Source organism: Oncorhynchus nerka, linkage group LG3 (assembly GCF_034236695.1).
Source record: "Oncorhynchus nerka isolate Pitt River linkage group LG3, Oner_Uvic_2.0, whole genome shotgun sequence".
Classification (NCBI taxonomy): Eukaryota; Metazoa; Chordata; class Actinopteri; order Salmoniformes; family Salmonidae; genus Oncorhynchus; species Oncorhynchus nerka.
In genome coordinates this window covers 51,803,692-51,828,936 of record NC_088398.1, presented here as the reverse complement: position 1 = coordinate 51,828,936, position 25,245 = coordinate 51,803,692, and the positions used below count along the sequence as shown (strand labels likewise).

Genomic DNA, 25,245 nt, shown 5'->3' with positions numbered 1-25,245 from the left:
CCATCCCTCTCTATCCCTCCTCCATCCCTCTCTCTCTTCCCTCCCTCCATCCCTCCCTCTCTCTCTCTATCCCTCCCTCCATCCATCTCTCTATCCCTTCCTCCATCCCTCTCTCTATCCCTCCCTTCCCTCCATCCCCATCTCTATCCCTCCATCCTCTCTCTATCCCTCCCTCCCTCAATCCCTCTCTCTAACCATTCCTCCATCCCTCTCTACCCCTCCTTCCTCCATCCCTCTCTCTTTCCCTCCCTCCATTCTCTCCATCCCTCTCTCTATCCCTCCATCCATCCCTCTCTTTAACCCTCCCTCCTCCCCTCTCTATCCCTCCCTCCATCCCTCTCTCTACCCCTCCCTCCCTCCATCCCTCTCTTTATCCCTCCCTCCTCAATCCCTCTCTCTATCCCTTCCCTCCATCCCTCTCTCTATCCCTTCCTCAATCCCCTCTCTATCCCTCCCTCCATCCTATCTCTCTATCCCTCCCTCCCTCCATCCCTCCCTCCATCCCTCTCTCTATCCCTCCTCCATCCCTATCTCTCCATCCCTCCCTCTATCCCTTCCTCCATCCCTCTCTCTATCCCTTCCTCCCTCCCTCCATCCCCTCTATCCCTCCTCCATCCCTCTCTCTATCCCTTCCTCCATCCCTCTCTCTATCCCTCCCTCCATCCATCCCTCTCTATCCCTTCCTCCATCCCTCTCTCTATCCCTTCCTCCACCCCTCTCTCTATCCCTTCCTCCATCCCCCTCTCTATCCCTTCCTCCTCCCCTCTCTATCCCTCCCTTCCTCCATCCCCATCTCTATCCCTTCCTCTCTCTCTATCCCTTCCTCCATCCCTCTCTCTAACCCTTCCTCCATTCCTTTCTCTATCCCTTCCTCCATCCCTCTCTCTTTCCCTTCCTTACTCCATCCCTCTCTCTATCCCTTCATCCATCCCTCTCTTTAACCCTTCCTCTCCCTCTATCCCTTCCTCCATCCCTCTCTCTATCCCTTCCTCCATCCCTCTCTTTATCCCTTCCTCTCCCTCTATCCCTTCCTCCATCCCTCTCTCTATCCCTTCCTCTCCCTCTATCCCTTCCTCCATCCCTCTCTTTATCCCTTCCTCTCCCTCTATCCCTTCCTCCATCCCTCTCTTTATCCCTTCCTCCATCCCCCTCTATCCCTTCCTCCATCCCTCTCTCTATCCCTTCCTCCATCCCTCTCTTTATCCCTTCCTCCATCCCTCTCTCTAACCCTTCCTCTCCCTCTATCCCTTCCTCCATCCCTCTCTTTATCCCTTCCTCTCCCTCTATCCCTTCCTCCATCCCTCTCTTTATCCCTTCCTCATCCCTCTATCCCTTCCTCCATCCCCTCTCTATCCCTTCCTCCATCCCTCTCTTTATCCCTTCCTCTCCCTCTATCCCTTCCTCCACCCCTCTCTTTAACCCTTCCTCTCCCTCTATCCCTCCCTCCATCCCTCTCTCTATCCCTCCCTCCATCCCTCTCTCTATCCCTTCCTCCATCCAACCCTCCCTCCATCCCTTCTCTATCCCTCCCTCCCTTCCTCCATCCCTCTCTCTATCCCTTCCTCCATCCTATCTCTCTATCCCTTCCTCCATCCCTCTCTTTATCCCTCCCTCCCCATCCATCCCTCTCTCTATCCCTTCCTCCATCCCTCTCTTTATCCCTTCCCTCCATCCCTCTCTTTATCCCTCCATCCATCCCTCTCTTTATCCCTTCCTCCTCCCCCCTCTATCCCTTCCTCCATCCCTCTCTTTATCCCTTCCTCTCCCTCTATCCCTTCCTCCATCCCTCTCTTTATCCCTTCCTCCATCCCCCATCCCCCTCTCCCTCTATCCCTTCCTCCATCCCTCTCTCTATCCCTTCCTCCACTTTATCCCTTCTCTTTATCCCTTCCTCCTCCCCTCTATCCCTTCCTCCACCCCTCTCTTTATCCCTTCCTCTCCCTCTATCCCTTCCTCCACCCCTCTCTTTATCCCTTCCTCTCCCTCTATCCCTTCCTCCATCCCTCTCTCTATCCCTTCCTCCATCCCTCTCTCTATCCCTTCCTCCATCCCTCTCTTTAACCCTTCCTCTCCCTCTATCCCTTCCTCCATCCCTCTCTCTATCCCTTCCTCCATCCCTCTCTCTATCCCTTCCTCCATCCCTATCTTTATCCCTTCCTCTCCCTCTATCCCTTCCTCCATCCCTCTCTCTATCCCTTCCTCCATCCCTCTCTCTATCCCTTCCTCCATCCCTCTCTTTATCCCTTCCTCCATCCCTCTCTCTATCCCTTCCTCTCCCTCTATCCCTTCCTCCATCCCTCTCTTTAACCCTTCCTCTCCCTCTATCCCTTCCTCCATCCCTCTCTCTATCCCTTCCTCTGGGTCCTGGTTTAACCCAGGGTAACTCACCAGTCACTGGGCCTTGCTCTGGGTCCTGGTTTAACCCAGGGTAACTCACCAGTCTCTGCGCCTTGCTCTGGGTCGTGGTCTAACTCAGTGTAACTCACCAGTCTCTGGGCCTTGCTCTGGGTCCTGGTCCTTCTTGTTGTCAGTGATGTCCTTGTGGGACACCAGAAACAGCACCACCTCTCCCTTCTCATTCTTAATGGGCACGATGTCCAGCAGACACCAGAACTGGGTACCTGGAAGAGACACAGTCAATCATTTTAATACACACTCTATGCCCCTAGCTAATCAGCTCATCTCCAGCTGTCTACAGAGACTTGAAAAGCTTCTGCCATCCCACTGCCTCCCGATAAAACCCAGTGAACATTTTGATTTCAATTGGAAATATAGAAAAGCTATTTACAATGAATGATCTAGTCCCAATATAATACAATATCATCAAAACCCAGAAAACAACTCACTACCTCACTTTATGTGTAGTGTTGGTGTGTGTGCCTTACATTCTGCACCCTGAGTCCCAGAGCTCTATCAGACAGTTATTACTGATGAGACAGAGAGAGATTAATGCAGGATGTCTTTATTGCATAAAAGCTTTTTCATTTCAGGAAGCGTAGCTCTAATTTGGTCAATTCAGGAAGTGAAATTAGTTTGGCATGAAAACAATGAAGCGAAAAAAAATATATATATATATATACAGCTTTATCTGAGACCGGAGAAATAGTTTGCTATTCTCTATTCAATTGACATCATCCATACTGTATTCATGTACATCCACACAGCACTTCACGCGCTCTTTCTTTGCCATACTGTATGGCGTGTTGTGCCTGGCAGTGAGAGATGTGTGGCATGCTATGTCCTCCCAGGTGTCTGGCAGGCAGGAAGGAGAGTGACAGAATAGATAACATGTAGAGGTGTGATGTGAGAAGTGGCTGACCAAGGTCATACAGGTCTGTGAGTCGCTCTCCTCACACTGTGACACAACTACAGATCCCCATTACACTTGATTCACTCAACTCTCTGCCAAGGTGAAGGGTTTCACATTGTCTGAAAGCTGTGGTTAAAAACAGGTGGTGATGATGATGATGACAATGAAGAAGATGAAGATTCATATGATTTAATTTGACTAATCAATCTCCGCCAACTATATGAAGGAGCATGAATGTGCCGGCAGGCATTATCCAACCTGTCATGATAAGCACAACACATAGAGAATATTGAACACCACAGCGTTCAGCATGGATGAGGAGCAGGCCTGCCAGAAGCACACAGCTGTCCACACACCGTCTACATCCTCTAGGGACTAAAACCACAGGGGGAAAAACGATTCTCTTTGATTCTAACACATCTGGTACCTACACTACAAGACCAACTGGCTCCCAACACATCCACGTGTACCATGATTTGATATCTCACCAAGTGAATGTGAGGGTTTTTGATCAAATGTGATCAGCAACACTTAATAGCCATCATCAATCTGTGTCTTTGTTGATTTGAACAAGTCAAATACCCACCTTTCAGTGCTTCAACTGCCCGAAGAAGACAGATATCGTTGAAACACATTGCGTGCACCATAGCCAATGCATTTGTACCCAATTCATTTCTTTTCTGAAGTTCTTATTTAGAGTGTATTCACAGTTGAAGTCAGATTACACGCGGCAACTTCTATACATTTTTATCTGCAAAGATTCATGATCTTGTATTTGTATATATTTCATACCACTCCGCCTGTCTGTCTGTGCTGCAAATGGAACATCAAAACCAAGCTTGACAAAGTCATAAGACAGTGTGACATGGTGGTGGACATGTTGTGGCTGTACATACATGCATACGATCAGGAGAAAACAGCCTCACATTCGTAGAGAGGAATAGAGTCCTATTACTGTTATGGTTAACGGTGTGTTTTCATGGTCCCAGTTGGGTGTATATTTAGATGAAAGCTGGATTACATCCCCAAAAATGGCAAATATGTGCAGATACAGTATGTGCACCACGTCATTGCTTTCTCTCTCGCTCGCTCTGCCGAGTGTGCATCTTGCTAGCTGTCACTCAAATGGCGAGGGGCTGACGCTCATTGTCTGAAATTAAAATTGCTATGGGGCTGGCGCACGTGTAGGGAACATGGGGCTGGCGCACGTGTAGGGAACATGGGGCTGGCGCACGTGTAGGGAACATGGGGCTGGCGCACGTGTAGGGAACATGGGGCTGGCGCACGTTTAGGGAACATGGGGCTGGCGCACGTGTAGGGAACATGGGGCTGGCGCACGTGTAGGGAACATGGGGCTGGCGCACGTGTAGGGAACATGGGGCTGGCGCACGTGTAGGGAACATGGGGCTGGCGCACGTGTAGGGAACATGGGGCTGGCGCACGTTTAGGGAACATGGGGCTGGCGCACGTGTAGGGAACATGGGGCTGGCGCACGTGTAGGGAACATGGGGCTGGCGCACGTGTAGTGAACATGGGGCTGGCGCACGTGTAGTGAACATGGGGCTGGCGCACGTGTAGGGAACATGGGGCTGGCGCACGTGTAGGGAACATGGGGCTGGCGCACACACACACACACACACACACACACACACACACACACACACACACACACACAGGCCTCATTTACACCTAGCCTCTGGTTCATTCTCAAGAGGCTATAATAAGCCCAGGTGGGTTACTAGGGTGTGACTGACTGTCTCTCACCTCCTTTCTTGTAGAACACCGGCTGGGTCTCTCTGTAAGCATCTGAAATGGCCCCCTATTCCCTATTATTTTAGTGCACTACTTTTGACCAGAGCCCTAACCAGGACCTGGTCAAAAGTAGTGCACTATATACAAAATAGGGTACCGAACCAAATCTCCCTCTTGTGGCCTCATGGGTGGCATATTCATATGTATTATCATTTTTTGTCTATATAAAACAGTTTTGTTATATTTTAGTCTTCTGTGATGTATATAAAGTGTAATATTGAGATGCAAACTCAAGATGTAATAAATATCAACTCTATATCTGTCAAAGTACAGGTGTCTTCTTTTTTTAAGCCTATAACTATGTGTGTGAGGTGTATATTGTGTTTGAAAGTAGATTTGTTTAAGACTAACAGGAAACAGTCTGTGTGACCCTGATGTAGCCCACTCCAGTAACAGGTTAAAGATGGAACATGCAGTAGAGGGAAACAGTGCCATTGGCCACCCCACCACCGTTGTTGTTTTTGTTGCAGATCTGAGGAGCGTTTTGTAGCATAGTCAAATATATATACCGTATATATTGTGCTCTTCTGTAGTGCGTCAAATTATGTCCGAGAGGATAAAAACGTTTTCATTGCTTGCAGTAACATCTTTGTTGTTGTAATATTGCAAACGGACATCGCTGTTTCACCATTATGGATTCCGGATTTAAAGGGCCAGTACAGTCTGTTCAGTTGGGATGGACTTTTTGACCCACAGCACGACACCACAATCTGATCTGATTATTCTGACCAAATAACCAGTCATACTTTATTTGCATATGCACAGTGCATTTGGAAAGTATTCAGACCCTTTGGCTTTTTCCAAACTTTGTTACGTTCCAGCCTTTTTTCCCTCATCAATCTACACACAATACCCCATAATGACAAAACAAAAACAGGTTTTTAGAGATGTGGCAAAAAAACACACCTACTCATTCCAGGGTTTTTCTTTATTTTTACTATTTTATAAATTGGATAAATGTAAAAAATAGTAAAATAAAGAAAAACCATTGAATGAGTAGGTGTGTCCAAACTTCTGACTGGTACTATATATATATATATATATATATATATATATATATATATATACTGTATATACAACTGATATATCACATTTACATAAGAATTCAGACCCTTTCCTTAGTACTTTGATGAAGGACCTTTGACAGTGATTACAGCCTCGAGTCTTTGTGGGTAAGACGTTACAAGCTTGGCACACCTGTATTTGGGAAGTTCCTCCCATTCTTCTCTGCAGATCCTCTCAAGCTCTGTCAAGTTGGATGGGGAGCATCGCTGCACAGCGATTTTTAGGTCTCTCCAGAGATGTTAGATCGGGCTCAAGTCCGGGCTCTGGCTGGGCCTTTCAAGGACATTGAGAGAATTGTCCCGAAGCCACTTGGCTGTGTGCTTAGGGTCGTTGTCCTGTTGGAAGGTAAACCTTCGCCCCAGTCTGAGGTCCTGAGTACTCTGGAGAAGGTTTTCACCAAGGATCTCTCTGTACTTTGTTCATCTTTCCCTCGATCCTGACTATTCTGCAAGTCACTGCCGCTGAAAACATCCCCACAGCATGATTCTGCCACCACCATGCTTCACCGTAGGAATGGTGCCAGGTTTCCTCCAGATGTGACGCTTGGGATTCAGGCCAAAGAGTTCAATCTTGGTTTCATCAGACCAGAGAACCTTGTTTCTCATGGTCTGAGAGTCCTTTAAGTGCCTTTTGGCAAACTCCAAGCTGGCTGTCATGTGCCTTTCACTGGAGGAGTGGCTTCTGTCTGGCCTGATTGGTGGAGTGCTGCAGAGATGGTTTTCTTTCTGGAAGGTTCTCCCATCTCCACATAGGAAATCTGGAGCTCTGTCAGAGTGACCATTGGGTTCTTGGTCACCTCCCTGACCAAGGTCCTTCTCCCCTGATTGCTCAGTTTGGCCAGGCTCTAGGAAGAGTCTTGGTGGTTCCAAACTTCTTCCATTTAAGAATGATGGAGGCCCTTCCGGGTGGTGCAGTGGTCTAAGGCACTGCATCACAGTTCTAGCTGTGCCACCAGAGACTCTGGGTTTGAGCCCAGGCTCTGTCGCAGCAGGCCGCGACCGGGAGGTCCGTGGTGCGGCGCACAATTGGCCTAGCGTTGTTAGGGAGTGTTTGGCCGGTAGGGATATCCTTGTCTCATTGCGCACTAGCGACTCCTGTGGCGGGCCGGGCGCAGTGCACGCTAAACAGATCGCCAGGTGCACGGTGTTTCCTCTGACGCATTGGTGCGGCTGGCTTCCGGGTTGGATGCGCGCTGTGTTAAGGAGCAGTACGGTTGGGTTGTGTTTCGGGGGACGCATCTTCATCTCTCCCGAGCCCATACGGGAGTTGTAGCGATGAGACAAGATAGTAACTACCAATAAATTGGGGATAAAAAGGAGGTAAAAGGTCTTGGGGACCTTCAAAATCGCATGTATTTTTTGGTACCCTTCCCCAGGTGCACATACGCCTATGTAGATATTCAATCAAATATCTGCTGTTTCCAGCTACAATAGTCATTTACAACATTAACCATGTCTACACTGTATTTCTGATCAATTTTATGTTATTTTAATGGACCAAAACAATTGCTTTTCTTTCAAAAACAAGGGCATTCTAAGTGACCCCAAACCTTTGATCGGTAGTGTAAATATATTTAAATTTGTATCAACACGCCCAAACAATCAGACTGAGCATTTCAATGGCAAAATGAAGGCTCAGGGAAATAAATGATGAAAAAATGCATTTGGAAATAAACACACAATGTGATTTATTAGACAGTGAGGATTAAAAGACTTAAGCCTGGTTCTAACATGGGTCTTTTTTTCCTGATCCACATGATTAAAAGACACATTGTGATCTGGTTGCCATCAGATCACACTGGCATCTGACTACCTCTAGAGGGTATCTTACAAGTGTAGACAGATCTGGACAGTGAAACCGTTTAAATCATCATTATTCCAAATCATTGACAGATGTGTCACCATTGACCTATGGCTTCAATATGTATCTTAAAATAAATAAATACATATTATTTTGAAGGAATATCTATCAAATAATTTGCATACATAGAGGAACCAGGATATCTGGTCACAATGAGGACACATTAACGGCTACAATGTGGGCACTATCATAATGTGGATAAGATCAGGACAAAGGACACATGTTAGCAGCAGATATAAATGAGGCTTGATTCTGTAGAACACCAACTCAGTCTCTCTGGATGTGTCTGAAATGGCCCAGTATTCCCTTTATAGTGCACTAGTTTTGACCAGAGCCCTAGGGGCACCCCCTGTCTCTGAGTCTCTCACCTCCCTTCTTGTAGAACACCAGCTCACTCTTAAATTCCCCCCTGTCGTCCAATGCCCCCTGGATCTTCGCCGTCAGCTGGTCGCTGGTCTCCGGCCCGTACAGGAAATGACATGCGCAGCTCTTCTGCATCAGTTCGGCGCGGGCGTAGCCGGTCAGCTCACAGAAGCCGTCAGAACAGTAGACGATGGGGTAGAGGGACTGTACCTGGGCGTTACCCAGGACAAAGTTACTGTCTGTAGCAGAAGGGGGAGAGAGAGAGGGAGGGGAGGAATAAAGGGAGGGAGGGGGAGAGAGAGGGAGAGTGGGAGAGAGAGGGAAGGAGGAAGAGGGAATGAGAGGGACAGAGAAAGAAGAGAGAGGGGTTATAAAATGAAGAAGATGACACAAGGGACATTTTGTATAGCTCTGAAATGATTCATTATCAGCTCGGCTCATTTGAGTTTCAGGCTCATTTTCATTCCAACAACTTTTCTCTTCGTAAGCAGCAGGGAATCATCAGCCTCGTATTGGGACATCACTGTGCTCCAGGAAAACCAAAAGAGAAAGAGCTGGGGCAGCAACCCATAACTTCAGACAGACTGAGAAAGAGAGACATGAGGGGATGGCCCAATGTACTGTAGACAGACATGCCAAAATGTCCTGTTCTTTCATTACAGTTTCATGTAAAAGCCAGAATAGATTTGGTTTTCTGTCACTAACAATGTCTCATGTAGAGACAAACATGCCCCAACTTGAACCTCCATTTGTTGTGTTGATGGGTCTGATCTTTCATTGTGGAGATGCGGGAGAGGGAGTGTGTGTTTCTCTGTCTTTGTGTCTGTGTCAGCGTGTGTGTGTGTGTGTGTGCGTGTGCGCATGTGTGTTTCTCTGTCTTTGTGTCTGAGAGTGTGTGTGTGTGTATCTAGTTTCACGCTCTGAATCCTGCGTGCCTGTCTCTTTGGGTGTGTGTGTGTGTGTGTGTATGTGTGTGTGTGTTTCTCTGTCTTTGTGTCTGTGAGTGTGTGTGTGTGTCTAGTTTCACGCTCTGAATCCTGCGTGCCTGTCTCTTTGGGTATGTGTGTGTTAGGTTGAATAGTACATTTGATCTGTCCCTTCTCTATTCTATTCACCTTTTCAATTGGAGCCCGCGGCAATCGAGATGGACAAATATTCCCCTTGAGTATTTATTGCTTACTGTCAGGTTATTCATATTGATCCATCAATCGCAAGGCTCCTCTGGGAGATACTTTTGTAAATATTTGATGGTGTAATGGTTCTGGATTCTGCTGTGTACTCTCTGTGCAGATGGTAGATGGTAGGTGGTAGATGTTCAATTGAGGCACGTAGTTGATTTGACTGCTGTAATGATGAGTGGGATGAACAAAGGAGGGAACTAATAAAATCACTGAGACATGAACATAAACAGGATGTCAACACACCTGACTATGTGTGAGAAGGGGGTGTTTGTGTGGGAAGGGGGTGATGATGAATGTACTGTATGTGTATGGAGAGAGAGAGAGAGAGAGAGAGAGAGAGAGAGAGAGAGAGAGAGAGAGAGAGAGAGAGAGAGAGAGAGAGAGAGAAGAGAGAGAGAGAAAGAGAGAGAGAGAGAGAGAGAGAGAGAGAGAGAGAGAGAGAGAGAGAGAGAGAGAGAGAAAGAGAGAGAGAGAGAGAGAGAGAGAGAGAGAGAGAGAGAGAGAGAGAGAAGAGAGAGAGAGAGAGAGAGAGTGTGTGTGTGAGAGGGACTGAGCAAGATCGAGAAAAAGGAGACGAAGAGTTGCACAGTCAGCTAGAAAGTCAAACTGGAGAGAGGGAGGCAGTGAGGCATAGCTGGCAACTCTGATCTGTTGGAGCCAATAAGTTTAACCCATCCCTCAGTGTAAGCTGGTTAGGGTTGTGTGTGTGTAAGCTGGTTAGGGTTGTGTGTGTGTAAGCTGGTTAGGGTTGTGTGTGTGTAAGCCGGTTAGGGTTGTGTGGTCTCCTCATATCTCCCAGTGTGTGTCCAAAATGGCACCCCAAGAGTGCACTACTTTTGACATATAGGGGAGGGGAAAAGCAGTGCACTATGAAGATCATAGGGTGCCATTTGGGCTCAGTGTGGTTGGAGCATTAGGCCTGTATGGGCTGGCTGAGCTAGACCTCCCTGGGGGCACGCTGAACACTCACAGCCTCTGGAGTACAGCCAGATGGCCCTCAATGATTTAGCCAGCACAGTGCAACACTGATCATGCAACAGGTGTGTACATGGGAGAGAGAAACTGTGTGTGTACACATGTGTGTGTAGGTTAAAGTTGAACTGACAGTGTTTTAACAACTTTGCAGGTATGAAACAAACATACAATCATAATATCAGTCAAAAACATAAAATTCTCAGTTTATGCTACAAAAGCAACTATATAAGAGGTTTTAAAAATAGGTTCTATTTGATTCAACATTCCATAAAGTAAAGTAAGGCATTGTTGGCAGAATAGATGAATACAGTTCAATGCATAATTAATATAATCCACCAATACATGTCTTGGTAGTCCAAAGAATATTGCTATCAGGTTGTAAATCAGATGGCCTAGTGCATTGATTGCCGCCTCCATTCGAGATGCACTGTTTCAGTTTCAATGACTAATTTTTAATGACTCATCAATATTTTGGGCAAAAACTGACTAATGTAACCAAGGCTGGAAATGTCAATACAATCAAACTAGCAAGGGCAATGATCACAAGTCAGACGTAATGTAGCTAATAGGCTAGCGTATCTATTAATGTAGGAGGCTAAAAACATGGAGCCTAACGTTAGCCACCTAGCTAGCTGCTAGAAGGATGTAATTTCATTGGATGCATGGGTGAGTGACTGACTTTTCCTCTTCATTTTTTTGCTGGCTCTACATAGCTAGAGATGCAGGTGTTATTTGGTTAGCTAGCAAAAACTTGAATGATTGCTATCCAGTTAGCATATCGCTTGTGTTCGTAAATTCACTCTGGCTATCTACTCTGATTTCAGAGCGCAGAAAAACGGATGAATTGACTAACGTGCAAACACCTGCTGAATATGTCCGGTTCAGGAAAACTAGGCAAAAAAAGTAATAGTTAATCACGAACGCTCTAACATGTAAACAGCATAACCAGCTCTACTACGGCGAGTAAAATGGTCAGAGTGAGGTGTTCGCTCATTTGTATCTGGATGTAGCTAGCTAGCAAGCTAGCCAAATTTAGCCAGTTTGCTTGGGTGCTTGGTTGGGACAAGCATGCATTGGCAGGCAAGCTGCAGAAGGACGTTTATCAGTGCAATTTTGACGGCCTACTAGCTTAAAAGGTTTGAAAGGGTTTATCTAATGTTTCTTCGTTAGATTTTAGCTCATCTTGCTCTGGCTAGCATTAGTTGTTGATGTTGATGTGCATAACTGTGGGAGAGAGAGCCTACCTTTTCAGGGTTGTTTGATTTTTGTCAGTCCGGGGATTTGATCTTGCAACCCTTTAGGTTACTAGTCCAACGCTCTAACCACTAGGCTACCTGCCACCTCTGTATTGCTATAGAATTTACTTACTTAACATAATTCCCAAACGTTCTAAGAATTTATGAAAATGTGAAAATGACCATATTTAAGTGCTTGCTTATCAGAACATGTTTTAAAATGTGTCATTCTCTCTGGAGGTGTATATGAACAGAATTTAATAAGATTTCATCTCGCTAAAACGCTGTCAGTTCCACTTTAAGTACTGTTCAAGAGATCAGCCCACTCATCAGTCAATGAGGAAATCCATTGCGTTCTCTTAATCACTCTCTTAATCGTTTCCTGGCAAGTGGCCAATTCTCTTCTCACTTCCTTGAAAGCTCATTTAACATCTCCTGCTGGTTCAATTCTTCTGGTTCAATTCACTGATTGATGGATAACTGCACAGGAATCAGCTACCTGAGTTTATTGCGAAACAATATATTGCCTTCTTCCTGTGGGTCCACAGGATACTATGCTACGCTAACAATAATGGCAACTAGGAGAGACCAAAGATGATCTATTATATTGACAAGATAGCCGAGTGACCGTTTTAAGAATGGAAATGCATGTCCTCAATGACTGAAGGCAGGCGAGATCAGGTAAATCCTCTCGCTTTGCTTCTTTATCTCTGGAGAGACACAGGAATGTGTGTGACCACTCTCTTTCATACCGTGATTATAAGATGTTTAACAGCAAATTCACATCAAAACAGCTCACACGGCACTTTGAGACGGCCGACTAAAAATTGAGACATTGGTTTCTTTATAAACAATCAGCCTCTACTTGTTTACTTTGATAACTTTTTGCTTCTTGCTAGCCGTTGCCTGGATACAGTTCCCATATTAAAAAGCCAGACCTGCTGATTGCATTGATCAGTCCAGATCTCTCTTATTTTCTCCTGATTTTCTTTCTTTCTGATGCCCCCCCCCTCTTTCTATCTTTGTCTATTTTTATCTTCCTCTATGCTGTTTCTCTCCCACCCTCTTTCTCTTCCTCTCTCCCTCCCTCCACCCCCCTCTCCCTCTCTCTCTTCATCTCTCTCATTCTCTCTACCTCTCCCCCTCTCACTCTCTACCCCTCCCCCCATCTCTCCTTCTCCTCATTATAGACACCTTAGTGTGATAGCGGTTCAGACATGGCTATACTGGAGTAATTGATGTCTCTAACATTCCCTGTGATACCGCTCACTGCTCTGCCCTCTTTTTCCTTATAATATTTTTTTCACGAGGGTCTTGTCTCTTACTGTCAGTTCTGAGGGACATGGGAGTTGAGTCACTGTGTGAACTGTCCCTGTTCACTATGCAGAGTCCAAATGAAGGACAATAGTTCAGTTGTCCAGCTATGCCAGAGACTCTGAGCCACTCTTGATGAAACCCATGTTTGTTGGGTTTCATCCCTACTTTGCAACATTCCAAATCAAAGAACCTGTATCTTGTTATTTGTCAGAGCTCTCTTTGCTCTTTGATATAAAGATTGGAGTAGAAGGCCGTTACAATGTCAATGAGAAAAGCCACCACCCCCAATCTCATCAAATTGTCAATTGGGCGATCCACTTGTGCTCTGGGCAACAGTTGACAGAATGAATGAATACGTATGAACAGTAGCACCAGTGCAGTGAGGCTCTGAGGTGCTCCTGGCAACAGCCCCCTTAGTATTGTCCAGGCTCTGAAATCAAAGCACTGTACTTCAGATGGTGACAAGTGAGAAATTAGGTTTTTAAAATGGCAATTGAAAGGTTGTCACGAGAAACAACAAGGTGGAAATCCACAGTGTTCTGTTCTTGTTATTCCCTTGATGAGTGTGTGTGTGTGTGTGTGGGGGGGGGGGGGGGTATTTTGTGTGTGTGTGTGTGTGTGTGTGTGTGTGTGTGCCTGTATGTGTCCTACATTGATAAGTAGGTCTACGTGTTAATAATAAACACATTGAAACACCCCTAGCTAGTTTAGTCTAGACATTAATAATCAGTGTTGGGACAGTGACCCGTGAAGGACGTGCAAGATTTAATCAAAATTGGCGAATAAATGAAATAACAGTTTTGAAGCATCCACTTTGCTGCTGCTGGTACAAGCCTGCCCAGCGTTATATATAACCCGTGGAATGTTAATCACAACTTAGTTCTCAAAGACTGCATGAAATATGGATTCAATACATGGACTGTATGACCCAGGCCCCTTTTTTACACATGATATGAATTTTTAACTAACGCTTTGTCATGGACCATTTGATGCAACAGAGGGGGGAACCCGTCTGGCTGTCTGAACTGCTTGGGAAGCAGATTTGGTTTATTTATTTACACTGAACAAAAATACCAAGGAAACATGTAAAGTGTTGGTCCCATTTTTCATATGCACAAAACGCTTATTTCTTTCAAATTCTGTGCAAACATTTGTTTAAATCCCTGTTAGTGAGCATTTCTCCTTCGCCAAGATAATCCATCCACCTGACAGGTGTGGAACATCAAGAAGCTGATTAAACAGCATGATCATTACACAGGTGCACCTTCTGCTGGGGACAATTAAAGGCCACTCTAAAATAAGCAGATTTATCATACAACACAATGCCACAGATGTCCCAAGGAGTATTTCTGTCTGTACTAAAGCCATTTAGTGGGGTAAAAATCATTCTGATTGACTGGGCCTGGCTTCCCAGTGGGTGGGCTTATGTCCTCCCTGGCCCACCCATGGCTGCACCTCTGCCCAGTCATGTGAAATCCATAGATTAGGGCCTAATGAATTTATTTCAATTGACTGATTTCCTTATATGAACTGTAACTCTTTGAAATTGCAGTATGTTGCGTTCATATTTTTGTTCAGTATGCTTTCATAACCGAGTCTTTGGGCCTGCATTACAGACGTGTGCACACAGAGACACTTGAGGGCTATGTGGTTAAGCTCTAACCGTAGGGGTGTATAATAACATGAAGACACTGGCTCCCCTCTCTCTCTCTGTTAATCAAGTAGTCATAGAAATGTAGTCAGCGTGACAGCAAGTGGTAGCGGAGAGGCATGGTGAAGTGCTGTTGACTCACTCTCCAAAGACAACCCTCTCCTGCAGTCACTCAGAATCCAGATCTCTGATCTTATCAGCATAGCCTATATAACATGACTCTGTTTGCAGATGTATGCTTCTGCAGTGAACCTTTATTTAACTTTATTTAGCAAGTCAGTTAAGAACAAATTCTTGGCCTACCCCGGCCAAACCCTAACGACGCTGGGCCAATTGTGTGCCTCCCAATCACAGCCGGTTGTGATACAGCCCGGGCTCGATCCAGGGTCTGTAGTGACACCTCTAGAAGTGAGATGCAGTGCCTCAGAGCACTGCACCACTCAGGAGCCCATGCCCATGCATGTGCCTGTGCGCTATGGTGTGCTACATGACTGCAATTATAATCAGACACCAGATATTTGCATTCTCCTTCAGTTTGAGGGCCTCTAGACAGTGTCCAGTATACATGGGTATGGTGACAGTGCCCCCAGTGGCCAGGAAGTTTAATAGCAGGGTCTCTCTTTCTGCACATCTCAATGATGTTGTTTTGTGTTCCATGTCAAACCCACAAGTAAAAAGTCTGAGAGGTCTAGTCTGTAGTCTCTGTTTGATTTGCTAGGCTGGATGTGTGAACAAGAGGGTAGATGGAGAAAGACAGAGGGAGAGGGTGAGATTAGGATATAGCTCTGGCCAAAGTAGCTATTGAACCTTGAAGAACAATCCAAGATGGCTGACATTGGCAAACTGCAGATGTTGGGCTGTGGGTTATAACTGTGTGTGTGTTGCTGGACAGCAAGTCATTCATTTAGTTATAAGGGGTTCTAATAATCACCCCCCCAAAAAACAATAGGTACCCCCACATACTCCAAACAATTGATTAGGGTACTATGGAGTACTTTGGGGTCCCTGTTTAGGGTGATTAGTAAGACCCGTTATAAGGGCTATTGGGCTACAATCCGTACTTTTCAAATCAAATCAAATCAAATTTTATTTGTCACATACACATGGTTAGCAGATGTTAATGCGAGTGTAGCGAAATGCTTGTGCTTCTAGTTCCGACAATGCAGTGATAACCAACAAGTAATCTAACTAACAATTCCAAAACTACTGTCTTATACACAGTGTAAGGGGATAAAGAATATGTACATAAGGATATATGAATGAGTGATGGTACAGAGCAGCATACAGTAGATGGTATCGAGTACAGTATATACATATGAGATGAGTATGTAGACAAAGTAAACAAAGTGGCATAGTTAAAGTGGCTAGTGATACATGTATTACATAAGGATGCAGTCGATGATGTAGAGTACAGGATATACGTATGCATATCAGATGAATAATGTAGGGTAAGTAACATTATATAAGGTAGCATTGTTTAAAGTGGCTAGTGATATATTTACATCATTTCCCATCAATTCCCATTATTAAAGTGGCTGGAGTTGGGTCAGTGTCAATGACAGTGTGTTGGCAACAGCCACTCAATGTTAGTGGTGGCTGTTTAACAGTCTGATGGCCTTGAGATAGAAGCTGTTTTTCACTCTCACGGTCCCAGCTTTGATGCACCTGTACTGACCTCGCCTTCTGGATGATAGCGGGGTGAACAGGCAGTGGTTCGGGTGGTTGATGTCCTTGATGATCTTTATGGCCTTCCTGTAACATCGGGTGGTGTAGGTGTCCTGGAGGGCAGGTAGTTTGCCCCCGGTGATGCGTTGTGCAGACCTCACTACCCTCTGGAGAGCCTTACGGTTGAGGGCGGAGCAGTTGCCGTACCAGGCGGTGATACAGCCCGCCAGGATGCTCTCGATTGTGCATCTGTAGAAGTTTGTGAGTGCTTTTGGTGACAAGCCGAATTTCTTCAGCCTCCTGAGGTTGATGAGGCTCGAGCTTGGAGGGTACTATGGTGTTGAATGCCGAGCTGTAGTCGATGAACTGCATTCTCACATAGGTATTCCTCTTGTCCAGGTGGGTTAGGGCAGTGTGCAGTGTGGTTGAGATTGCATCGTCTGTGGACCTATTTGGGCGGTAAGCAAATTGGAGTGGGTCTAGGGTGTCGGGTAGGGTGGAGGTGATATGGTCCTTGACTAGTCTCTCAAAGCACTTCATGATGACGGAAGTGAGTGCTACGGGGCGGTAGTCGTTTAGCTCAGTTACCTTAGCTTTCTTGGGAACAGGAACAATGGTGGCCCTCTTGAAGCATGTGGGAACAGCAGACTGGTATAGGGATTGATTGAATATGTCCGTAAACACACCGGCCAGCTGGTCTGCGCATGCTCTGAGGCGCGGCTGGGGATGCCGTCTGGGCCTGCAGCCTTGCGAGGGTTAACACGTTTAAATGTCTTACTCACCTCGGCTGCAGTGAAGGAGAGACCGCATGTTTTCGTTGCAGGCCGTGTCAGTGGCACTGTATTGTCCTCAAAGCGGGCAAAAAGTTATTTAGTCTGCCTGGGAGCAAGACATCCTGGTCCGTGACTGGGCTGGGTTTCTTCTTGTAGTCTGTGATTGACTGTAGACCCTGCCACATGCCTCTTGTGTCTGAGCCGTTGAATTGAGATTCTACTTTGTCTCTGTACTGACGCTTAGCTTGTTTAATAGCCTTGCGGAGGGAATAGCTGCACTGTTTGTATTCGGTCATGTTGCCAGACACCTTGCCCTGATTAAAAGCAGTGGTTCGCGCTTTCAGTTTCACGCGAATGCTGCCATCAATCCACGGTTTCTGGTTAGGGAATGTTTTTATCGTTGCTATGGGAACGACATCTTCAACGCACGTTCTAATGAACTCGCACACCGAATCAGCGTATTCGTCAATATTTTTATCTGACGCAATACGAAACATGTCCCAGTCCACGTGATGGAAGCAGTCTTGGAGTGTGGAGTCAGCTTGGTCTGACCAGCGTTGGACAGACCTCAGCGTGGGAGCCTCTTGTTTCAGTTTCTGCCTATAGGCAGGGATCAACAAAATGGAGTCGTGGTCAGCTTTTCCGAAAGGGGGGCGGGGCAGGGCCTTATATGCGTCGCGGAAGTTAGAGTAACAGTGATCCAGGGTTTTACCACCCCTGATTGCGCAATCGATATGCTGATAAAACTTAGGGAGTCTTGTTTTCAGATTAGCTTTGTTAAAATCCCCAGCTACAATGAATGCAGCCTCCGGATAAATGGTTTCCAGTTTGCAAAGAGTTAAATAAAGTTCGTTCAGAGCCATCGACGTGTCTGCTTGGGGGGATATATACGGCTGTGATTATAATCGAAGAGAATTCTCTTGGAAGATAATGCGGTCTACATTTGATTGTGAGGAATTCTAAATCAGGTGAACAGAAGGATTTGAGTTCCTGTATGTTTCCTTCATCACACCATGTCTCGTTAGTCATGAGGCATACGCCCCCGCCACTCTTCTTACCAGAAAGATGTTTGTTTCTGTCGGCGCGATGCGTGGAGAAACCCGTTGGCTGCACCGCATCGGATAGCGTCTTCCCAGTAAGCCATGTTTCCGTGAAGCAGAGAACGTTGCAGTCTCTGATGTCCCTCTGGAATGCTACCCTTGCTCGGATTTCATCAACCTTGTTGTCAAGAGACTGGACATTGGCAAGAAGAATGCTGGGGAGTGGTGCGTGATGTGCCCTTGTCCTGAGTCTGACCAGAAGACCGCTACGTTTCCCTCTTTTTCGGAGTCGTTTCCTTGGGTCGCTGCATGCGATCCATTCCGTTGTCCTGTTTGTAAGGCAGAACACAGGATCCGCGTCGCGGAAAACATATTCTTGGTCGTACTGATGGTGAGTTGACGCTGATCTTATATTCAGTAGTTCTTCTCGACTGTATGTAATGAAACCTAAGATGACCTGGGGTACTAATGTAAGAAATAACACGTAAAAAAACAAAAAACTGCATAGTTTCCTAGGAACGCGAAGCGAGGCGGCCATCTCTGTCGGCGCCGGAAGTACCAGTTCATTGGAGCTGCTTGGTCTCTGGCCATGTGAGGAGTTGGATTGAGTCTCACACACACACACACACACACACACACACACACACACACACACACACCCCATCCCTGGCCTCTCTAACCCATACACACCGCTGACATGAACGCTGGGCTACACACTCTCACTGCACTCCAGCTGCTCTGTGTATTAGTCTTACAGCACACACACACACACACACACACACACACACACACACACACACACACACACACACACACACAGCTCTATGAATATTACATTCTTTAGTGGACGGGGATTGGTCACTGAAATACACACACAGATATTCAGACAGCTAACATACAAACTTCTCAAACACACATACCCACATACACTCAAAGCCATATACACCTACAACACACACACAAACACTCAATGTGTTGAGTTTTCCCAATAACTTATCTATCTACCAGTGTAAGATCAGGTATCCATGGTTCTCAGGCATGGTGCCAACGACCAGGGCTGGTGAGATTGACCGTCTGGATTCATTAAAGATCTGATCCTAGACCTACTATGGAAATCAGTTTGAGGACGGACCCCTCACAGTTTAACTGAACCCAAGTCAGTGCCAATTCCAAACGGTGCATAGTCATCAAGCACATCAATCTAAGCCCAAACAGACAGTTAGTGTCAAGTCAAATCCAGTAGACAACTCCAGTCATTAAGCCCCTCAATCCAGATGCTTGTTGCTATTGTTGTTAATCAATTAATCCTATTGATTAGCTATCGATTGATGGAAGTCACACAGACCAGGTTACACAGGTTCACTAATTAATCCCTGGTTAAATGGCAAGGATGGAAAACTAGATCAGTGTCCTGAACGTGGAACGAGAGGGCTCAGTTTGTTGTTTTGAACGTTTCTGAACAAGTGTTTTCCTGACGGAGTTGAATTCAAATAATCTACCTGTTGAAATTGGAGCCTGTGACGCGTGGCCTCAGATGCTGGAACCGCTACTATCGCTCCTAGGATCTTACAAACCAAAAGTCTGAAGCTGCTTGGTCTGCTAGCATCACTGCTATCAAGCTAGTTATGCTGCCTTGACAGCTTGAACACAGCCCACAACGCAGTTAGCCCTTGTGGCTGGGACTGCGGATGGTCCCAGGCTTGTGGCTGTTTAAATTCCTGCTTTTGCTGTTTTCCATCTGCCCTGCGACTTGTCCTGGGGCTTGAACTGCATAGAGTACCAGCGTTATCCTACGCTGCTCCCATGCCACCCAAAGCCAATGGAGAGAACAGTGTTTCTCTATCACAGGTGAGTAATCTTTTAAATCCACAAATATGCGTACAGGCAGTGATTACAGCAACAGGAAAAGAGCTTAAAGAGCTTTGTCCAAATAACGGTGGATTTAATTAACAAAATAATGAACGAGCTGACCAGTGAGGTTCAAGACCTTTAGAACAGTTTGCAGTTCTACTAGGGAGAGGTGGATGTCCTGAAAGAGGATTGCAGCAAGATGACAACAAACTGTAAGTCCACAAGAGATGACATCAGCACACTGTGAATCATTATTAACAAAGACTGGGAAAACAGACTATCTAGAGGGACAGTCCAGACCGAATAACATTGTTGTGGATGGCATGCCAGAGCCTCCACATAACAACTGGACGGAGTCTGACGAGAAAGTGAGAATAACTATCAGTGAAAAGCTGCAGATGGATCATAGGAAGATTGAGGTGGAGCGCTCCCACGGACTGGAAAACCTGTAACCAGCTCAGGTGACAGACCCAGGCCGATAGTGGTCAAGTTCCTAAGGTTCAAAGACAAGATGGCTGTTCTGGAGAGAGTCCAAGAACTTGAGAGGAATCAACACACTACTCGGAAGCTGTGTGCCAGAGGCGGAAAGAACTTATCCCAGCCATGAAAGCTGCCAGAGTGCGTGGGGACATTGCTTACATCCACTACGACAGGCTAATTGTCCATCATCCGTCCCAAACGCCTGGGTGTAGTAAAAGAGCCAAGCTTCTGGGTCAGTAGCTTCAGCCCCACATCACACACACACACACACGCACACACACACAGTAACTGACACTCACAAGTGCCTGATTGACTTACTCTATTAGCCGAACAAGGTTCTTTACATGCTGATTTATTTTTAATATTTTTATATTATATCGATCTCCGATAAGATTTGCAGAAAATTGCCCAGATAATTCCTTTGATGATGTAGCAATACAACGTCTTAAAAAGAGACAGGAATGCCTATGGAGGAGGTGTTGCTGTATATGTTCAGAGCCATATGAGAGGGGATCTCATGTCCAATGATGTTGAAGTGTTGTGGTTGCATGCTCATCTGCCTAATCTAAAGCCTATTATTTTGGGGTGTATGTGTGCAATGCTTGATAATGTGTGTGATGTTAAGAGAGATCTAATTTCTAAGTGGCCTGAAAATAGACTGGTTTTCATGTAGCTGTCTGCTCAAGAGGAAGCTGCTTACTGAAACCAGTGCCTGCAATCTGGTTCAGGTTATGAATCAACCTATAAGGGTCTTTACAAACAGTACAGGAACTATATCATCCACATGTATTGATCACATTTTTAACAATACTGCAGAACTCTGCTCTAAAGCTGTATCCGTACCTATTGGATGTACTGACCATAATATAGTGGCCATATCTAGAAAAGCCAAAGTTCCAAATGCTGGGCCTAAAATCGTGTAAAAGAGATCATACAACATGTTTTGTACTGATTCCTATGTTGAAGATAGAAAAAGATGTGTTGGTCTCATTTGTGTAATGAGGAGCATCTACATTCCCTAAGTTCTAGATGAATCTGTTGAACAAGTTGAGACCTAATTACTTGGTATTACCTTAGATTGTAAACTGTCATGGTCAAAGCATATATATTCAATGGTTGTAAAGATGGGGAGAAGTATGTCTGTAATAAAAAGATGCTCTGCTTTTTGACACCACGCTCCACAAAGCAAGTCCTGCAGGCTCTAGTTTTATCTTATCTTGATTATTGCCCAGTCATATGGTCAAGTCCTGCAGGCTCTAGTTTTATCTTATCTTGATTATTGCCCAGTCATATGGTCAAGTCCTGCAGGCTCTAGTTTTATCTTATCCTGATTATTGCCCAGTCATATGGTCAAGTCCTGCAGGCTCTAGTTTTATCTTATCTAGATTATTGCCCAGTCATATGGTCAAGTACTGCAGGCTCTAGTTTTATCTTATCTAGATTATTGCCCAGTCATATGGTCAAGTGCTGCAAAGAAGGATCTAGTTAAGCTGCAGCTCGTCCAGAACAGAGCGGCACGTCTTGGTCTTCATTGTAATCAGAGGGTTAATATTAATACTACGCATACCAGTCTCTAAAAACAAATAAAACAACAACTCACGGCACAACGCCTCTCCCCCATGTGACCTACTTGTTGTGTGTCTGTATTGACATGTACAGTACCAGTCAAAGGTTTGGACTACTGTAGTCATTCAAGGGTTTTTCTTTATTTCTACTATTTTCTATAATGTAGAATAGTAGTGAAGACATCAAAACTATGAAATAACATATGGAATCATGTAGTAACCAAAAAAGTGTGAAACAAATCAAAATATATTTTGTATTTTAGGTTCTTCAAAGTAGCGACCCTTTGCCTTGATGACAGCTGTGCACTTTCGTGGCATTCTCTCTAACAGTTTTGCCTGGAATGCTTTTCCATCAGTCTTGAAGGAGTTCCCACATATGCTGAGCACTTGTTGGCTGCTTTTCCTTCACTCTGCGGTCCAACTCATCCAAAACCATCTCAATTGGGTTGAGGTCAGGAGATTGTGGAGGCCAGGTCATCTGATGCTGCACTCCATCACTCTCCTTCTTGGTCAAACAGCCCTTACACAGTCTGGAGGTGTGTTTTGGGTCATTGTCCTGTTGAAAAACAAATGATAGTCCCACTAAGCGCAAACCAGATGGGATGGCGTATCACTGCAGAATGCTGTGGTAGCCATGCTGGTTAAGTGAGCCTTGAATTATAAATACATCACTGACAGTGTCATCAGCAAAGCACCCCCACACCATCACACCTCCTCCTCCATGCTTCACGGTGGGAACCACACATGCGGAGATCAACTGTTCACTTACTCTGCATCTCTCAAAGACAGGTTGGAACCAAAAATCTCCAATTTGGACTCATCAGACCAAAGGACAAATTTACACCAGTCTAATGTCTTTGCAGCAATTCAACCATGAAGGCCTGATTCACACAGCCTCCTCTGAACAGTTGATGTTGAGATGTCTGTTACTTGAACTCTGTGAAGCATTTATTTGGGCTGCAATTTCTGTGGCTGGTAACATTAATGAACTTATCTTCTGCAGCAGAGGTAACTCTGAGTCTTCCATTCCTGTGGCGGTCCTCATGAGAGCCAGTTTCATTATAGCGCTTGATGGTTTTTGCGACTGTGCTTGAAGAAACTTTAAAAGTTCTTGAAATGTTCCGTATTGACTGACCTTCATGTCTTAAAGTAATTATGGACTGTCGTTTCTCTTGCTTATTTGAGCTGTTGCGTTCCTCTGTATTCACTGTGTGCAGAATGTGATTGTGCGTAGGGAATATGATATGAGCTGTGTGTGTGTGTGTGTGTGTGTGTATGTGTGTGTGTGTGTGTGTGTGTGTGTGTGTATGTGTGTGGCTAATGCCTGTTGCAGGACTGGCTAGTTATCTGGTTTGCCTGCTAATAAAAATGCCTTTGAAGGTTCTCTCTGCAGCAGTTTTGAAAGCAAGGGGAAGGGTTGTTTGAACATGGAGAGTGCATCTTTCTTACACACACACACACACACACACACACACACACACACACACACACACACACACACACACACACACACACACACACCTCATGGGTGAGTCTGCTACGGTGCTAAATGTCAGTAAGTTCGTGCTTGTGTGTGTGAGAGAGAGGGAATTCATGCAGATATGTAGTGTCATCCAACAGTATTCAATGCAACGTTCCTAAACCATGGGCATCTGCTTTGAAAACCAAAACAACATTCACTGCCACCACAGAATGTGGCCTTTTTCAGTCTGAAGCTTGTTTAAAAAAATAGAAATATGTGTAAAACTGGGTTTTGGACATTAGACAGCAAGCAATTTCTCAGCACTGAGCGGCTGGTGAGTGCAGGGCGGGTGCGGGTTTGGCAGTCTTATCACCAAGCTGGCTGGCCTGAGCTGCTGTGTGTGTTGCGTGTGTGTGTATGTTCATGCGTCCGTGTGTGTGTGTCTGCTCACAAGAAGGGACCGAGTCTCCCACCACACAACACTGACTGCAGGGCACAGAGGGCAGGGGGAGCAAGGCTCCAAAAGACTAACCAGGAACAAAAGAGGGGGGAGGGGCATGTATGTGCTTGTGTGCGTGCATGCCTACGTGCATCAAAGACGAGAGCGAGGAAGTGGAAAAGAGAGAAAGTCAGACAGATAAAGGCAGTGAGAATGAAAGAAATAGACAAAAGGAGACTTAAGAGAATGACAGAACTACAATAGAGTTAGACTACCATTGGGGAATAGAAGCCAAGGTGTACTAGACAGGGCTTTGGCCCTGTGCTGTCAAGGTGACAATTAATGCCTGACTGGGTGCTACAGAGGCCAGGGCTAAAAACAATCCTTTTTTCCAAAATAGATCAGCATAGAATGCAATTACTGTGCCAATTATCCCTCTGCCATAAAACACTACAACCCTTCAATCAGTGTGTTTGTGTGTGTGTGTCTGTCTGTGTCTGCCACCAATTACTACCACCTGAAGACTCCAGCTCCAACCCAACACACTGCCAGTCAGTCAGTCTCTCTGTGTGGGGCAGGGATGAATATAGATCTGCTGCCAGAGGAATGAGAACAGGACACTGTGTGCTTGCTTGCTTTTTTCAGACTAGGATCATGCATAAGGAATCAAATCAATAAGACACATCTAACAATGAGGAGATTTGCACAACACAAAAATAATATAAGCGGTGTGCCTTCTTTGACTTCAATGTTTTGTATAAATAATATAAGCGGTGTGCCTTCTTTGACTTCAATGTTTTGTATAAATAATATAAGCGGTGTGCCTTCTTTGACTTCAATGTTTTGTATAAATAATATAAGCGGTGTGCCTTCTTTGACTTCAATGGTGTGCCTTCTTTGACTTCAATGTTTTGTATAAATAATATAAATCAATGTTTTGTATAAATAATATCTGCCTTCTTTGACTTCAGCGGTGTGCCTTCTTTGACTTCAATGGTGAATCTTGGCTTTGACTTCAATGTTTTGATTCTTTGTGATATCTGCCCAGGGTGAATCCTGGCCTTGGATTCTATTGGGAGAGGCTCCTTGGGTTCATTCTGAGAACAACACAAAGAAGGAGTGAGAGGACTGAAGAGAGAGAGAGAAAGGGCGTTGGAGTGTGTGAGAAAAGAGAAGAGGGCGGAGAGATACTCTTCACAGA

The 25,245-nt window shown here is 45.4% G+C and overlaps 1 protein-coding gene across 1 annotated transcript in view; it reads right to left on the bottom strand.

The window, feature by feature from the left end:
* The window catches only part of LOC115116340 (potassium voltage-gated channel subfamily H member 8-like), a 59,961-nt gene extending 51,318 nt beyond the window's left edge, over window positions 1-8,643 (bottom strand). Inside the window, exons 1-2 of the mRNA XM_065005673.1 lie at window positions 8,416-8,643; window positions 2,487-2,621 (exon numbers count right to left, since the gene is read on the bottom strand). Coding sequence (XP_064861745.1) covers window positions 2,487-2,621; window positions 8,416-8,545 — 265 coding nt within the window. The 5' untranslated portion in view covers window positions 8,546-8,643. The remainder of the gene's footprint in view (window positions 1-2,486; window positions 2,622-8,415) is intronic.
* Window positions 8,644-25,245: the final 16,602 nt, after the last annotated feature.